Raw genomic sequence first — 17263 nt, forward strand, 5'->3', positions numbered from 1 at the left:
GTGTGTGCAAGAACCTGTGTCTATATCATCCTCAGCTGAACTCTGTTCAAGCAGCCACCCTGCCTTGGGAGTTGGCAGAGAGTTTCCGTGCTGGTATGGCTGACTTCTGGGTTCTTTATTTCAAGACTTGTTTAGCTGAGCTTTTGCATACCCATGTTAAGGTTTTGTTTGGTCTAAAATAATCACAGTTTCAATATCTTACATTACCTGATATTTTAAGTAGGTGTTATCTTATAATGCAGGTATTTATCTCATAACAAGGATTTATATCTTATGAGAGTAGCAGAAAAATTAGTTAGACCAGCATATTAAAGGAAGTAAAAATTAACATTGCTGACCCAGGCAAATAAATTCGTTATTGGCTTCACTGCCTAAACATTAGAGGGTGATTTCTGAGGTGTAGTTTCTCCCTTCTTCTGCCTACAAAAAGAATATATTCATTTTCTTTATGTTGAACAGGTATACAGCTCTGTAAAGAAAACAGATCCATCTGTAAGAAGCAAAATATTGTATCTCATATTATGAGATAATGAAGAAAAATAGTTTGAAGAATATCGTATGTGTAATGTATTTCACAGTTGGTTTGTTACTTCTCAGACAGTTTCAGTGCCCTGAATTCAAGTGCATTAAATTAACCAGGATTATTGTCATAATCCATTTGGTCTGATTAAATATGTCAGTGATGTGCCAAAGTTAAAATGATGGAAACCCTGAAAAGATAATGTCATTGTAAAAAAATAACTAACTTGAAAATGTCGGTGTAGAAGACAGACCAGCATGGCTAATGACAGTAAATGAAATCCTGTTTGGGAATCTGATCCTTATCCAGCAAAGCATTTAATCCCATCATTTAAGCATATGAGTTCTTCCCTCTCTAAGCATGCATATTGTCCCACTTAGGTAAGGGTGAGGTTAAGTGAGTTCCAAGACTGTTGCCATAGAGCTCAGCCTCTGTCAGACCAGAGCCCTTGCTGACCTGATGGGGGACACATCTTGCAACAAGAGTTATGTATTGAATGGCATTTCTGGAGGCATTCTTGTGGTGCAAGTTCAGTGCAGCCTAGGGGTTTCAAAGATAATGAGAGAATTATTGTTCTGTTTGTGTAAAAAGGGATAGAAAATGCTTTATATGGTAAGGTGCAAGTCTTTTTTTAATTGCAGCACAGAAAAAAATGTAGGGATATAGAAGAACAGATGAAAAATATACATACACAAAAGAATCTGACGTCTAGAATTCTGCAGTTGAAGGGTTTTACTGGTAAATTATGCCCTTGATTTGAATATACTTCAAAAGTAGTGAAAAGGAATTACTGTTTTGTGCTGCATTGTTAAAATACCTTACATGGGTATTTAATTTCATGTGAAAAGCTACTGGATGATGAGACTGTATAAGAATTGAAGTTTATTTTACTGTTCTATTGGAAGCAGCTACCCCTTTGTAGAGACAATGGCTCTTCAATCAATGAGTATTGTCAGGTGCATTATGGATAGTTTAAGGGCTCAAGTGCTAATTTCATCTTTGCAGACGTGTAACTCCTACAGTAGTAGGTACACCCTAACATTACATTGTTACTTCTTCCTGCAGAAAAATTGTAAGTGATGAAAACGAACATATGAAGTACTGCAGTCTAAACTAACCTGCTGGTAATGTGTGCTCACTATTGTTTTTAGAGAGCAGTGCCAGGTCTCTTCTTCCCACGTGTATGGGACAGGACAGGGGTTTGCAGGAGTCTGGCTGGACTCTCCTCTCTGGAGAGTGAGGGAAGATTGTCCAGAGCGGATAGTGGCTCTGCACCTGGAACAAGGAGCTGACAGGGTTGATGCAACAAGGGCTATAATTAGTCTTACACCCATGGCACACCTTGTTTCAGTGGAAGACCTTTCTTTCCACAGTGCTTTCATCATATTCCACAATACCCATGCCTTGTGTATCACACCTTCCTATGCTAGGAATTAAGTGCTGCTTGGCAAAAAGGGCAGCTTTACTGTTGGAAGATTTCATGATAGGGAAATTTCTCTGCTGCCTGTCTTCTGAAGCCTTAAATCCATTTTATACTGTACATATCTTTTGTACCTGAGAATTGGTGTTGTAATAATGTGCATTGGTGGTGAGTTGCACATGATGAATATAAGAAGCAATTAGTATGCCCCACAAAATATGCTTTCACAGCTAATTTATTGCACTGTAATCAACTTCTGTTTCAGTGAAAAGCAATCGTGGATACAGGAAAACAAAGAGATAGACTACTGTACTTGTGTTTGGGCAAGAAGAATTAAATGCAGAAAGTAGTGAAAAATAATTGGCAAAAATTGCTGTGTAAGTTGTTTGTATAAATGGTAGACTTAAGGACAAATTTGTGGTTTGTCAGTTTAGTAGAATCTCATTTGGCTACAGATACAAAAAAATACTGAAAGTGAAAACCAGGTGGCTACTCCAACACTCCCTAATTCCTTTTTATATTCCTCTTGTGTTTTGTAGCTGTGCAATGGTGGATCTGTGACTGATCTTGTGAAAGGATTTCTGAAGAGAGGCGAAAGGATGAATGAACTTATAATTGCCTACATTTTACGAGAAGCTCTGATGGTAAGTAAGATAAGCTTTCAATGAAAGGATAGTCAATATTCGACTCATACTTTTCTAAAATTAATGAAGATCATGTCCCCACTAACACAGCTCACTATCTTGTATTATAGCAGTGTTTAATGAAATCAAGGCAATGTTTGATTAGGATAGTTCTTTTTAAGCAAGCAAGGTAAATAGCAGTTAATCTGTTTGTTTCACTAGTAAGAGAATGAAAATTGATTCCTGACCATTGATCAATTTTCTTAGTAAATACAGTTCAGCATCAAAACTGCTTTTCTTTTAAGATAGCAGAAATATCATCAAAATACTGTTCAGCTTTCAATGTCTGTATCCAAACTATTTTTATAGTAAAACAATCCACATATCTAGCATATTCAAACCCTGCTACAAGAATTTGGTTTTGCTCATTAGGATCAAATGTATTTATCATTTCCTTATAACTGAAATTTAATTTTCTCCGGTGGAATTTAGGTCTTAGTAGTTTTCTTTGAGTTTATGCTCTAAAGGTATTATATATAGGTTTACAGTGATATTTTTCTGCTTTCATCTTAAAATTTCTATTTGACATAAAGTGTGGCAACTAAAAAATAGCTTTTCCTTGTCATGTGGCAAGTGGTTTTGCAGTAAGAATGACATCCCTGTGGTTTTGGATTTAAAAAAATCTTTTAAATATTTTTCATACCTTTCTTCTACCTTGTTGTTTCTGCAAATGTAATACAGAGGACAGAGCTGTTGTTAAAAGTTCATGTTTGCATCTCGCCTTCCAGGGACTTCAGCACTTGCATGAAAACAAAACTATCCACCGTGATATTAAGGGAAATAATATCCTTTTGACCACTGAAGGAGGAGTCAAGCTTGTGGATTTTGGTATGTTATGTTTACTAATATATACCCTGTTTTACAGATGAAGTATGGAAAATAAAATAGAGCAAACAAACCAGAAAATATTAACTGTGTTAATTTTTTTTTAAGTTTTTGGGTTCTTCATTAAAAATCACTTGGATTACCAAAGTTACTTTTTTTAACTTGATAGAAATTTTAGTAATTTTGGTAGTGCTGTTTCAATAGCATGGCTAAAAACCAGAAATTATAGGATGGTTGTGGTAAGTGCCAAATGCTTTGAGGCACAGAGTAAGTGAAATGGCGAAGTGAGTAAATAGGATTCAAAATAAGGTTGGTGTTTAGTTCCTCCAGGAACTGTGCAATGATTCAGTGAAATTAGGACCTGATAGGAAAGCACTTCATGTTTTATATGAGAGCATTATCTAGTAAGCTAGATATTGTAAAGAATGGGAAAGCTCCACCTCAGACACATATACTTCATTAATTTGATTTAAAACAAAGCAAGAGATACTTGAAGACAGTAGAGGGAGAAATATTGTATAGGTAATCCCCACTTTCTAAAGTCTGGGAAGACTAACAGATTTTGGCAAATCTAAATCTAAGAATTGGCATTGAAAAGGTCAGTTGAAGTCTGTTAGGGCTAAAGTGACTCTTGAATGCTCTCATCTTTGGTGTCACCACCAAAAGGGAAGAGGAGAGACACGGGTAAGTGGATGCAACCTGTTATTTATCAGCCATACCACAGTGATTTGCCTTAAAAGTTATTGTTGTTTTATATGAGGGGTATAAAAATTTGCAATGCTTGTTGTTATGAACCATTATCTTCAGGTAGAACACTGTCTTCTTATGTTAAAATTAAATTTATTGGTCACTATTTCACAGCACAGCAGACAACTGTTAATATTTTTAATTCAGCAGATGGAAAATCTTTATTTTTCCTTTAACCTCCTATTTTGTTAATTATATTGATTCAGTTGATACGTAACAATTGTTTAAACTAACCATGGGATTTTAACTCTCTTTAGTATAGTATCTTCCTGCCAGTAGATTGTATTTATGGAACTCTCATGACTTCACACACAAAATCCCCACAACTGTTAGGGTTAGTAATTCTTCTAAAATTTCACATATTTCTTTTATATTCCTCAGACAAAATCTTCCATTGAAAAATTTTCATACTTCCTAAATCATTTGCCATACACTTTCTAGTATTTTCTGATAGTCTGGAAGTTTAATGTGAGGCAAAAAACAGTATTTTAATGTGTTGTGGATACTAATTTTTTAAGGTGCTGGAGGCAATTAGAGGATCAATACTTCTGAAAATTAATTCACTTATGCAGATGTCAAAACGTTCAAGCTGTAGGGATGAGGGCCTGAATTCTTTATTCCCCAGTAACTGCAATCTACTGATAAGGCTGTAATTGAAAAATAGTCTTAAATTCTTGTGGGAGAATTGTGATGCCAAAATACAGATTAGACCATGCACAAGAAATACGTATACACACTTTTTTGTGGGCTCAAAACTGTGGGACTGTAACAACTGCAGTCCTCCTCTCAAAGGAATATATAAATGGCACTTTAACTTAGGAGTAGATTGCAGAGATGGCTTCCCCCCCCCTCCCCAAGAAGAAAATCTGAAGCCAATAATGAGTAGTTTTAAATGGAATCAATTTATAGGCTTCCTAAAATCATCATGGAAGATGTACCATTCACCATTCAGGCTGCTGCTTAAAGAATTCAGCTGGGATTTGTGAGATTTATGTCTTCTACTTAAGGGGATTTAATCCCACATTAATCAGATTCCAAGATCATTTTTTAGCCAGGAATGTGAGTTGATGAAAATCTCTCATGTTGGTATTGCTACAGACTGTTGTACATAAACATTTATTGTATCAGGGACTTAAACTCAGCCATCTTTTATTATACAGGCCTCTAAAATTGACAGGCTACGGAGTAAGATAGACACAGAGGCACAGTGTCCTTTTCACCCAGTAAATACTCAGAGGAAGCAAAATTTTTGGTTTAGACTGAACCAATTATTACATGGGGCCAAACAAACACAAAAAATCCCAACCCAAATATTCACATCACCCTTTGTAGTATGCACACAGCTCTTCTGTGTGGAGAGGGGAATAGAGGCCTCCAAGGACTCCTTCAACCACTGAACACACATAACCAGGGAAGTGAGCCCTTCCCAAGATAATTTTATCTACACCTTCTCCTGCATGCTGGATGCTGATGAGATGTTCCTGAAGAAGCCTTTGCTGTCCTCCCCTGATACTATTTATGGTTGTTTTCTTCTAAACATAAACGCTGTGTCTGAAAGATGGGCTTGTGAAGTGCCTTATGGAACACAAAACTAGAAAAAGACCTATTCTCAGTCTGTGTGCATTGTGCAATTATTTAATTTGTACTTGTGCTTTTTTTGTCCTTTTTTAATAATACATTTAGGAACTTTTTAAGAGTCATAAGTGAAAAAACAGTCAACTTTCAGTGAATTGAATCAGTTTTGAAAAAGGGTTTTTTTCCTTCATTGCTTTAGTACACTTTGAACTCAGTGTTCAGTGTTCTGCCATGGTGAGTCCTTCCTTGCACAGTGGTACCAACTTTTCAGAAGCTGCATTTTGTAACACAGTTGATACACATTGCTTTGTAGTCATTGTATCATAGGTATTTATGTATGCTGGGACCATAGTTTCTGAACACTGCACAGTCTGTAATGGATAACCTTCACAACACCCTTATGGAGAAGTAAATTGCTTTAATTCCCAGTTAACAGCTGGGGATCTGAAACTTTGAGAGACTGAATTGCTTGAGGTGGAACAAAAGCTCTTCCAAAATCCAGGCTAACTCCCTGAACCGTTTGCCATTCTAGAGGTACTGACAGTTAAAGAGATAGACTTTGAAAGAATACCACAGCCCCACAGCCATGCTTCACTCAGACTGCTTTGAAGAGTGACATTTTTGCTTTCCCTTAAAATTCTGCTGTAATATTCTTAATCACCCCAGTCAAACTCTCATATCTAAGAAACACCCAATCCCAGTATAGATTAATGATGAAATCAAGTCCAATACCAAAAGGAAGCCTAAAAGAAGGTTGGAGAAAGACTATTTACAAGAGCATATAGGGACAGGACAAGGAGAAATGGCTTCAAACTGAAAAAGAATAAGTTTAGATTCAATATTAGAAAAAAAAGTCTTTACAGTGAAGCTGGTGAGGCACTGGAGCAGTTTGCCCAGAGAAGTTGTGGATGCCCCATCCCTGGAAGTGTTCAAGGCCAGGTTGGATGGGCCTCTGAGAAAGCTGGTCTAGTGAACAGTGTGCCTGCCCATGGCAGATGAGTTTGAACTACATGATCTTTAAGGTCCCTTCCAACCTAGGCCATTCTGTGATTCTGTAACATCCCACAGTAATGCTTCTGGAGCTCAATTGCTTATCAAGGAGCTGCCAGATTAGTTTAAACTGTCCAAGCCACAAAAATTTTGAAATACTGTTACCAGGGATGCATCCTCTTGCCTCACATCCATCCAGTATGATAGTTTAGATCAGCAGAGATAAACAAATTAATTTTTATTTTCTACAAATAATGAGTAGCAGTCAAGGGGATGTACTGACAGTGTCCACTGATCACAGATTCAGTCTCTAAAGTCATTAAACTTCTAAATACACTAATAGTCCATACTTTCTTTGTAAGAGAAGGCTGACTGAAGGCAGTTTCACTACCTGAACATTTGTGGGAATTAGCTGTTAAGCTGTTCTGATAGAAAACCTTTAGGGTAGGACATATGCCTGAGAATTGCAGCAGTTAGGCTCCAAGCAAGGAATATCCTCTACCACATCATATAGTTACGTTATATTCAAGTGTAGCTGCTATGTCTTCAGTGTAAGATAGAGATTTGATAGCAAAATATACATTTACATTAAATTCCCTGCAGCACTTTAAAGAGTGACTGCTATATAATCTGTTGTATAAAAAGAACTGGAGGCAAGCAAGGTGTGAATTAAATTCCTTTTTGATAAATATTCCCAATTATATTCACAGTTTCTTATTAGTGTTCTGGGAAGAAAGTTTTTACATCTGTTTCAGAACTCAGCACCCAGCAGATTGATGTTAAAAGACAGATTTCAAATGAAATTTTAGCCTCTAAAAGTGCAGAAAATTAATTTAATGAAATTTAAAGAAATTAATTTGATGCCAGATAGGTTTTGAAAGTCATGTGACATATTTATCTGCAACCTTTGCTGCCTAAATATCTGTCAGTATGTGATCTTTTTTCATCAGTTAAAAAGCTGGCCTGAAGTCACTTGAACACATAGCACACTTCACCTGTAGTAAAAATTCATATACTCATCTGCATCTCATAATGTGTAACCAATTTCATGGGATGCTGAGGGTATAACATATGCTTCTGCTGACAGATACTTGCTTCTTTGAACAGTCCCTCTCAATTCAGTTCCTTTTCTTGAAATCAGATGCTGCACAGGACCTTTCATGTATTAATGTCAATCTAAGGCACAGTTCTATAATGTGCTATTTCAAAATGGGAGAAAAGGAACTTAGATTTATTATTATTATTTTAACTTTGATGTGAAAAAGTCCAAATGACATGTCATTTTGAAAGGTTTTAAATTATTTCTGAAACCCCCTGCCATTTCAGTGCTTCTGGGAGCTAGAAAGCCAGAGCTTTTCATACTTACGTGTTTTTGAACAAAGAGGATCCTAGAGGACACAACTCCCTATCAGCAAACTTGACATGTTGCTCATGTCTCAGAAGCCATCGAGGAAAGAACCATTTTTCCTCTAAAAGTTTTGAAACACCTATGGTCACATGGCAAGTGATTCTTGTAGCTAAAAAGGGGAGACTGTAATGCTGATGGAAAATTTCTCTTTAGCTATGTTTTGGAGGGTTGACCTTTAGGCTGATAGTCTTGACCAAGAGCACAGGTAGCTCATACTTCTTCAGGACTACTGAAACCTGCTCTCCCAGACTGGAAATATCTCAGGACAAGCAGCTGTTGCCTTGGAAATGTCCAGAAAAATTATAAATTATACTCCTCAACTTAGGAAATGCATATTTTTCCAGCAGCTCTGTTTATTTCTGAAGGCCATGCCTGTCTATGCATCAAACATACTTTCATACCACATGTAGTTAGACTTTTGCTGTTATTACCAGGAAAGGTCATTGGGAAAAAAAGTGAGACATCTAGATGGATATTAGAAATATTCAAGTACCCATAAGGAAAATAAAATGTGGGCATTCATTAAATCTTTAGAATTCAAGCCTACTTCTAGCTACAAGAGATCCCATGATTCCCCATAGTTTGCCCTATGTAACTGTGGGGAAGGGGATATTGAAAAGGGTTGGCACTGTCCATTTTCAGTTTCTTCTTAGGCACTTTGCTAATAGTACCTAAAACTCTCCATCATTAGATGCTCTGGATAAGCAATACATAGGAAAGATCTTTGTTTTTTAATATGTAAAGCAGGTTCCAGTGGAAAACATGGAAAAAAGGTAATGCAGCCTCACTGCTTCTGGCAGATGGTGGAAAAATACAAGCTGTGTTGCTGCAGTTAATAGAATAATGTCTTCAAGTGTTCCTTTAGCACTGTGGCTAAATAGGTTGCATAATTAAAATGTATTGTAATATTAATAGAATATATAGTGAAGGTAGGGTGATTTTTTTACTTTAAACATGCTTAGTTTGCATTTTTCTGCTTTTGTGTCAGTGTTGGGTGTAGAAGTTTTATGTGAATATTGTCTTGGCATTCCAAATGCAGTTTCAGATATCCCACTTTGCATATAGCCAGTACAGTTTTATCATGGACAGTAGCCAGGGACAACTAGAGATTTAACCTGAGTACAACTCAATGGCGAAAAACTGAATTGGGAAAGGGAATATGTATTGCTCTATTTAGACATACTGGTATGGCTTTGTTTAATACTTGAACTATTGCAGTTTGGAAACTGCAGGTAGACAGAGGTCAGCTTTTGTGTTTGGAATGTAATTGGGTTATTATTTTCCTTTAAAGCTATTTCAAGTCTTTCCAAGTTAAGAAGAAAATAAATCTTAATACTGGTGTTTCAAGATGGTCTTATTATTATTATTCAAAATTGCAATTTGGTGAAACAATGGCAAGACTGTTTTGGTAGTGTACTTTTATATTCATTCTATGTTTACTTTAAAATATATACATAATTTCATTTGGGCAATAATAAATGAAACTATTAATTTCATAATTCAATTGAGTTATTAAAATTAATTTACTGGGGGGGTTTTTCCCCTAAAAAACAGTAATTCTGCCAACATTCTGTATTGTGTCTCAGTAGTGGTGTACTACTTCTTCCTTACAAATTACAGACTGTTAGTGCTTTACCACTACTAGTGATCAATAACAATTGATCAACATGCGTTATAATGCACAGGTGTTTTTGTTAAGTTTTGTTCCATGATATTTATGCCTTTTCTGATACAGAAATACAGGACAAAATGTTTAAAATTCTGTGAATGTGCTAAATAGGTTGAATTTTTGAAGTGTAGCTGAGCCAGAAGCTGCTGTAATGACAAAGCAAGAGAAGTAAAATCAGTTACACTGTACAGCATGTCCAAAACAATGGGGACAATCTCCATGGAATAATGAGTCCATGGTACAACTGCATCTTGATAATTCCTGGTTTTCTGGTGCATGAGGGAGCTTCCTGCTGGTCCTGTGGGGAAGAAAGCATCTGAAATCTCTGGTCAGAGGCTGGGGACGGAACCGCGGCACTGAGTGTCATCCTTTCACTCTGACACTTCACCGGCTCTCCTGTCATCTCGCTGTGACACAGTGCTTTGGCCATTCCTAACATGACCTAAATGACCATGAATAGCCTTGATAGATGCAGTTTGTTGGCTGATCACAGATCAACCTGGCAAGTGTCTGGGGCATGTGGCATTGAAGAGGCCAAGAAGGCTCCCAAGGACTGTGCTGAGATTGCACATGGCACAGATCGGGCTGCAATGGAGGGAGTCTAGAGCCACCTTGTGCTCAGAGAATAGATTGAGTTGTGAGTGATCCAAGTTTGAGTGTTGGACCATTTCAGTCTCTGTCCTTTTTAATATGTATCATCATTCCCAGCTTTGCATGTCCTGCTGACATTGAAGAGGAGCTCAGCATGACCTTGAGTAGTGTTCCAAACTTCCGTCTATTACTTATTCCAGAGTAGTCAGAATATCCTATTTTGTCCTTCTGTACTTGTCCTGCATTGGCTATAAATGCTGTCTGAATCATTCTGCAAAAATGAAACAATTAATTAAAATAATTTAATTTGAAAGTATTCAAAAATAAAATAATTTTCTTTCTGCCCTTAGCTTACTTTAAGCAATGAGTCATAGCAAGACTTGTATTTGTCTTAGTCATTCTAGCATGCATCCATAATAAAGCTGTCTGCTTCACTGGTTCAGATCAAAACCAGGCTGTTATTGTGTTGTCATTTCTGTATACCATATAGCACGACATTCACCTGTTGCTGCTAAAATGCATCTACCGGGAGACTGTGGCAGAAGCCAATAAAAGTAAAAGACTTTGAAGAAAGCTTTCTTCATGAGCAGCTTGTCAAACTGCTTTGAACCCAATCAAAGTAATAATTCCAAATTTTTCAGCCCAGGGTGAGCAGGGATAAGATGGATTGCATTGACTTGAGCTGTGGAGCTTTTTCATTGTTGAATGTTTAATTCTTTGTTGAAGGCTTAGTCCTGAAAAAAAAATTTTTTTTGGGGGGGGCACGTTTGAATGAAAACCTTTGTGCTGTCCAGTAACAAAAACCAGAAATCATGTGGCCAAATGCTATATCCAGGATAAGCTGTTCACTTGGTCTTTCAAATATTTTCTTCTATTAATTCACATAAGGATGTCACTGGTGGCTTAAGCATTAAAGAAGCTTGACGCTGAAAGCTAGTGTTGGATGCCAGAGATACATGAAGTGAGAAAATAGTCCTTTTTGGCCAGCAAAGACTTCAACTTTGTTTTGTGATGGGTCACAAAATAGTCATCTCTTGAAGTTATTAAGAAATCCTCTGGTCTCATCTGTGTATAGTAAACCCCCATTCATTTTTTATGTGAACGTTGAACCCGGTGACTTATTTGTACTGGAGTATTCCAGTCCTGAGGTATTTTAAATATTCTGCTCTATCAGCATAGGTGTTTCCAGTAACCCAGATTATCACAACAGAAAAACCATGTCACGGAACAATGAAAAGTCTCCAGAGTTTTGCCAGTCATATAGGGGCAAAAAAATCCTTTTTAGGTGTCAAAGTGGCAGTAAGTTTGAAATCTAAGGTATAAGGAAGGCAGCCTCTGAGAAGGAGGAATTTCCTCACCATCATACTGCACCAGATTGTGTGTAGCTGTACAAGTCCCTGAGGCTCTAGAGAAGACTAGTTCTCCTATCCAAGTACATCTGGCCAATTGTGCAACAGGACAACAAATGTTCCTGTGCATCCCTTTCAGGAAACCATATGAAGCCCCGAAGCATGAGATTTGATTAGAATCACTGGTGGTGTGATGCGCTGAACTGTCAGGAGCATGTGGAGGGGAGTCTGTGATCACCTGTTTTACTGGAGGCCCAGTCTTTAAAATGAAAGATCTTGGATTTCTTAAAGCAAGAAGTTGTATTAAACCCTTTTGTTTAAAAAAGATTACATATCTCACAAATGTAGTGAACATTCTGCCTTCTTTTAGAGCACTGTTTGTCATTTTATTATCAGTATGTACCTCGTAATGATTTACATTGTGTCAGATTTAGGATTTTAATTTTTTTCCTTGTATGCTTAAAAATGTCTTTTCTTTGTCTTTAATCCTCATGGTGAGTGAAAGCCACTGGACTTTCATTTCTTTGACATTCATTTATATCACCCTGTATTTGATAGTACAGATTATGTTTGTTATCCCCTTCTACTCCGTGTCTCTTGGTTTTGTAGTAAATACCATAGATTTTTCATCTCCCAGGGAGTTTATATATAGATGGTCTTCTTGAATACTAAGCTTTTGATCTTTCTGGGCCTTTTGGTTATCTTTTGGATATGCCTATTTCAGTTGAAAATTTGCATCTGCAGTGTGTGTTTTCCTGAGGGTTTGGGAAACACATGTTTTCAATTGTAAAACACACTATTTACATCAAAATAATACAGAAAGATGGAGAATGGGGTGAAAAAGGACATGGAAAAGGTGGAGGCACTGAATCTCTTCTTTGCCACAGTCTTAACTTGTAATCCCTGAAACCAGTGGGGAAGTCTGGAGCAAGGCAAATGTACCTTCAGTAAAGGGAAATCAGGTTAGAGAGCATTTAAAAGAACTGGATGTACACAAGTCCGTGGGGTCTGCTGGGATGCACCCAAGGGTGCTGAGGGAACTGGCTGATGTCATTGCAAGATCACTGCCAATAATCTTTGAAACATCTTGGAGATTGGAGGAGGTTTCTTAAGCAATGAAGAAAATTATTTTCACTCCAATCTTCAAGAAAGGCAAGAAGGAAGATTCAGAGAACTACAGTCTGGTCAGACCCACATCTGATCTCCATCACAGAAGATGATGGAGCCAGTAATCCTGGAAATCATTTCTAAACATAGACAAGAAGGTGACTGGGAGTAGGCAGCATGGATTTATGAAAAGCAAGTCATGCTTCCTCATAACATAATGTAACACCTTTCAACATAAAATGCTGCTGGAAATTCTAATCTTTTCTATTTCTATGTTTTCTATTTCTTTATTTCCATCTTATTGGTCAGAACCTGATTTTTAGTTCTGGATTTAATTTGAGCCCTTATCAATGAGCAGAAGTTCTCAAGCATGCTTTTCTTGCAACAGCTCACACAGGAAAACTGTATTGTCTCTGTGCCCTATTCATTTAAAAGTTTACTTTTGGGGTCAGTTTATAATCGATAAGGAATTTTGAATATTGACATTGTTTCAAAAAGGTTCTGAAACGTCTCTTGTAAAGTCATCAAACCAACCACTTGTCCCCTTATTGTCTGTTAGTAACATTTTCTATAAAATATCTTTATGCTTTCTATTCATGATGAGTAACTAAACCTGGGAGAAGCTCTTTGATCTGCTTTTACAGTCTTAGTGGGGATGCCACTGCATGTGGTTTCATGTGGTTATATACCACATGTGTGTTGTGATGTTTGCCATTTGGACTACCAGAATTGCCTTGGTTTAATACTGTTCTTTCCCTGTTGTCTTTTGTCATTATGAAGTATGAAGGAATTGCATGATTGACGTTTTTCTTCTCATTTTGTATGCATTTCAGCTAATCTCTCTGAAATATTCTGTCTGGATATGTATCATTACACCAATACAACCTGAAAGAAGCAAAGAAATGAGTGCCAAGTGTATCAGCACTTACACAGGAATTGAGTTCTAACTCCACCACTGTTGTGAAGGAAGTAGCTACTTCCCAGTCTGCATCCTGACAAGAATAGTAGCTTCTTCTCAAAGTGAAGCTTAAGGTGCTAGTGGAAAACCATTAGGACCTGTTGCCTTCAGGTCTACTAAAAAAAGGTGGAATCGAGTGATTTATGAGAGACTGACTTCACACCTTCGGGCAAAGAGATGAGGAAGGAGAGGCCACTTTTTGCATCACACAACATGGAACAGGAATGGCAAAACATACCTGCCAGTGGGCTTAAGGGGAATGCAGTGTAAAACCACTGCTGATTCACATCTGTTTCTCTAGGAGATTAAAAAAGCGTTGGGAAATAATTCAAAGCATTTTTGCCTGTTTAGATCTGCAGGGTTGACAGTGTGAGCAGGTTTTGGTCCACACACTACCTTGAGGAATGATGGAGTTACATGTTCTTAATTTACAGGAGGTCACAATGAGGATGTTTTGGTAGTGAAATGTACACTGAAGGCACAAATAAAGAAGGAAAAATAGCTAAAGGAGTGTAAGCCCTTGGGGGTAAGGTCAAGGTCATTATTTATGAATCCAGTCTCCCTGCTGTGTCCAATGTGAGATCACTACAATTTACTAGGGCTCGCCATTCCCTCACTGGCATCAACCACTAATATGTGCGTACTTCTGTCACAGGACATCATCATAAAGTGATGCTGTACAGCCTCCCAGTTCAGATCAGAATGTTGTCTGCTCAGATTGGGCACTATAAGACAAGCCATTCCTAATAGTAGGGAACTTATTCTGCCCTGTTTTTCTTTTCTTGAGTGCTAAGATCAGGCGTAGACAGCTTTACTTGCAATGTTATTTCAATATGCCCATTTTGGCAATGAAAACCTTGAATAATACTCGTAGTGTAAGTGTCCTGATTTTCAGTTTTTATTATTAAAATGGTGCCTGAAAAATTAAAAAGAAATGCAGCTATATGCACAATATTTTCTTTTTGTTGTGCATTGGTACTATTAATGCACATATTTATAAAGCTCTTAGCTTTCATGAGAAAAAATAATTTGTGTGTAATAAAACACCATTTTATGACATATTTTATATTTTCTTAGGATAATATTTAGTTCATCTTGCAACAAAGGAGTAGTAAATGGGAAGGGGAGGAGCAAGATAATTTTGTTTGAAAATATATAAGTTTTAAAAAGCGGCCAGCCATATGCCTGACTGGTTACTGAAATGGTGGAAGAAATGTTACTAAGTGTGGAATTACATCATCTTTCCTCTATACACAGAAAAAGCCCAAGGAAATATCATTTGTGATAAGGCCTCCACTGCATAATCTGAAATGCCACTTTAGTGCTAAGAGCAAAAGGATTAAAAAAACCAACCAAACGAAAAGCACACAAAACCCCCAAGAGCCTAAAGAAAGTAGTGGTGAACAATTCAAATTAAATCAGTTTTTTACTGAAATAAAAGAACAGTGAGGAGGAAAAAATCTTCAGTTCATTTAATAATTACAGTTTGAAGAGGGAAAAAACCTGACAGTGAATAGATAGAGAAGATTGAACACATTAATGTACCTTTTATATTTTGTTCCTTATCTCTACAGAAAGTTATGATTATTTATAAAATCTGACACTGAAATAATAAAAATATAGTTAGTGCCTTTCTTTGCCTGCAGATCTGAATCCCATTTCCTTGTCCAAGACTGCAAAAAAAAGAGCTATGCACAGGGGACTCCCACAACACGGAGGAAGGGAGAGTAGCCTCAGCTCCCTCCAAAATCAAGGACCTCACTTAATAATGTCTGTTGGCATCCCTGCAATGGTTTCAGACTTGAGGTGATGTGTGCTTACTAAATGACATGTTTTTCTGAGAGCTCAGAACAGCCACAGACTCTGTGAGCCGGAAGCTGGACCTCAGACAACTCCTTGAGATGGTAAAAACAAAGCCCCTGCTTAGCTGAGTTGAAGTAGGATTGATGGACTTTGAGCTAAGACTCACGTTGTCCTGCTTTACATGATGCATAACACTGTATTGGACTTTCTGCAGACATAAAGAGAGAAAAAGATCCAGCTTTTTCAAGGCTGGTTTAGACTAGAGGGAGGCAACCACAAAGGCAGTGGTTGCATTTATCTCAAAGGAACAGGCGGGGTCTTCCTTGCAGCCTTTATTTTCAGATGTTGTGTACATTTCTGTGAGAGCCAAATGCAGATATTCAGTGAATCAGAGCTGAACATGTAGCTTTGGAGTGAAAAAACAGATCAAGCTCTCCATGGTTTCTTAACTGCACTGAAAAAAACCCCCAAACTATCAAACCCTATCCAGACAGAGGTTTAGCTAATAGTCCCATTGGATAGTTAATGTGAATTGCTCTTGTTATGAATTGTCTGCAGGCTTTTCAGGAAGAGAAGGTCAAGCGTTTTCAAACTAGACAATACAGAGCTGAAACTGGACAGTGGTGCTCGCTGGAGCTTCATGTGTTTCAGAAAAATGAGATGGAACTCACAGAGTGAAACTGAGTCTTTTTACATTTTAAAGAAAAAGCAGATGCATGTGGGAAGGAAAAATTGGTGAGCTCCAGTGTCAGTCAGACTGAGGCTGGAGCATGTATACGTAGAGCACAGGATCTTTCTGGCCATCCATGGCATCAGCTCTTCAAGAATATGCCTTTGGTGGACCTCAGTGTTGGCTATTATTCAAATCCATAATAGTTTAGGGCATGCAAGCTGAGGGGCTGTTTTTCTCTATGTGTGGACTTCACAGTTAATTGTGACTCATAAATCCATAATGGTTTAGGGCATGCTGGCTAAGGGGCTGTTTTTCTCCATGTGTCGTACTGTCCCCTTTGCATGCACTAAGCGCTATTTCCAACCAATACACCCTTGTTTTGTAAGGAAGGAAATTGGTGGCAGGCTGCTCAGAATTGGGCTGTAGCCCACTTGAATTTCTAATATTTCCGTGTCTTTTAACTCAAAACTGCAAAGAATCTTTAAATTTCAGAGTTCACTTACCAACTCTTGGCCTGAAATAGTTAATTCCGTAAACTACAGCTCATATTGCAAAGCTGATTTACAGGATTGTTGCTTTGAGAATGTGCTTTGAGCATGGAGAGACTTCTGCTTTTGTAAGAATTTTTGAGGTTTCACTGTTTTGTTGTTTCTTTTTTATGGCAGAGGAGTTAAGAGATGAGTATAGGTATCTTTTATAGCATTAACATGAAATATATATATATGCATATATATATATATATACATGTATGTATAAAATGAAAAATACATTTAGTGTCAGTACTGAGCATTAGAAGCTGTGGAAGGTACAGTACTCCTCCACCCCCCCTGAAGTCTTTTACTGCTGTCTTAAAACAGGATATAGAAAACCTGTAATTAACCTGTCAAAATATATGGAGTCAGATTACTAATCAAATGCTCATTTGGGACTGAGTCCCAGTCCTGC

General features: G+C 37.4%; 1 protein-coding gene across 1 annotated transcript in view; it reads left to right on the plus strand.

Annotated features, from left to right (window-relative positions):
• Positions 1-17263, plus strand: part of MYO3A (myosin IIIA) — a 120600-nt gene that overhangs the window by 31994 nt on the left and 71343 nt on the right. The window contains exons 4-5 of the mRNA XM_008639318.2: positions 2480-2584; positions 3352-3451. Coding sequence (XP_008637540.2) covers positions 2480-2584; positions 3352-3451 — 205 coding nt within the window. The remainder of the gene's footprint in view (positions 1-2479; positions 2585-3351; positions 3452-17263) is intronic.

The sequence above is a fragment of the Corvus brachyrhynchos genome, unplaced genomic scaffold (genome assembly GCF_000691975.1).
Source record: "Corvus brachyrhynchos isolate BGI_N302 unplaced genomic scaffold, ASM69197v1 scaffold167, whole genome shotgun sequence".
Lineage (NCBI taxonomy): Eukaryota > Metazoa > Chordata > Aves > Passeriformes > Corvidae > Corvus > Corvus brachyrhynchos.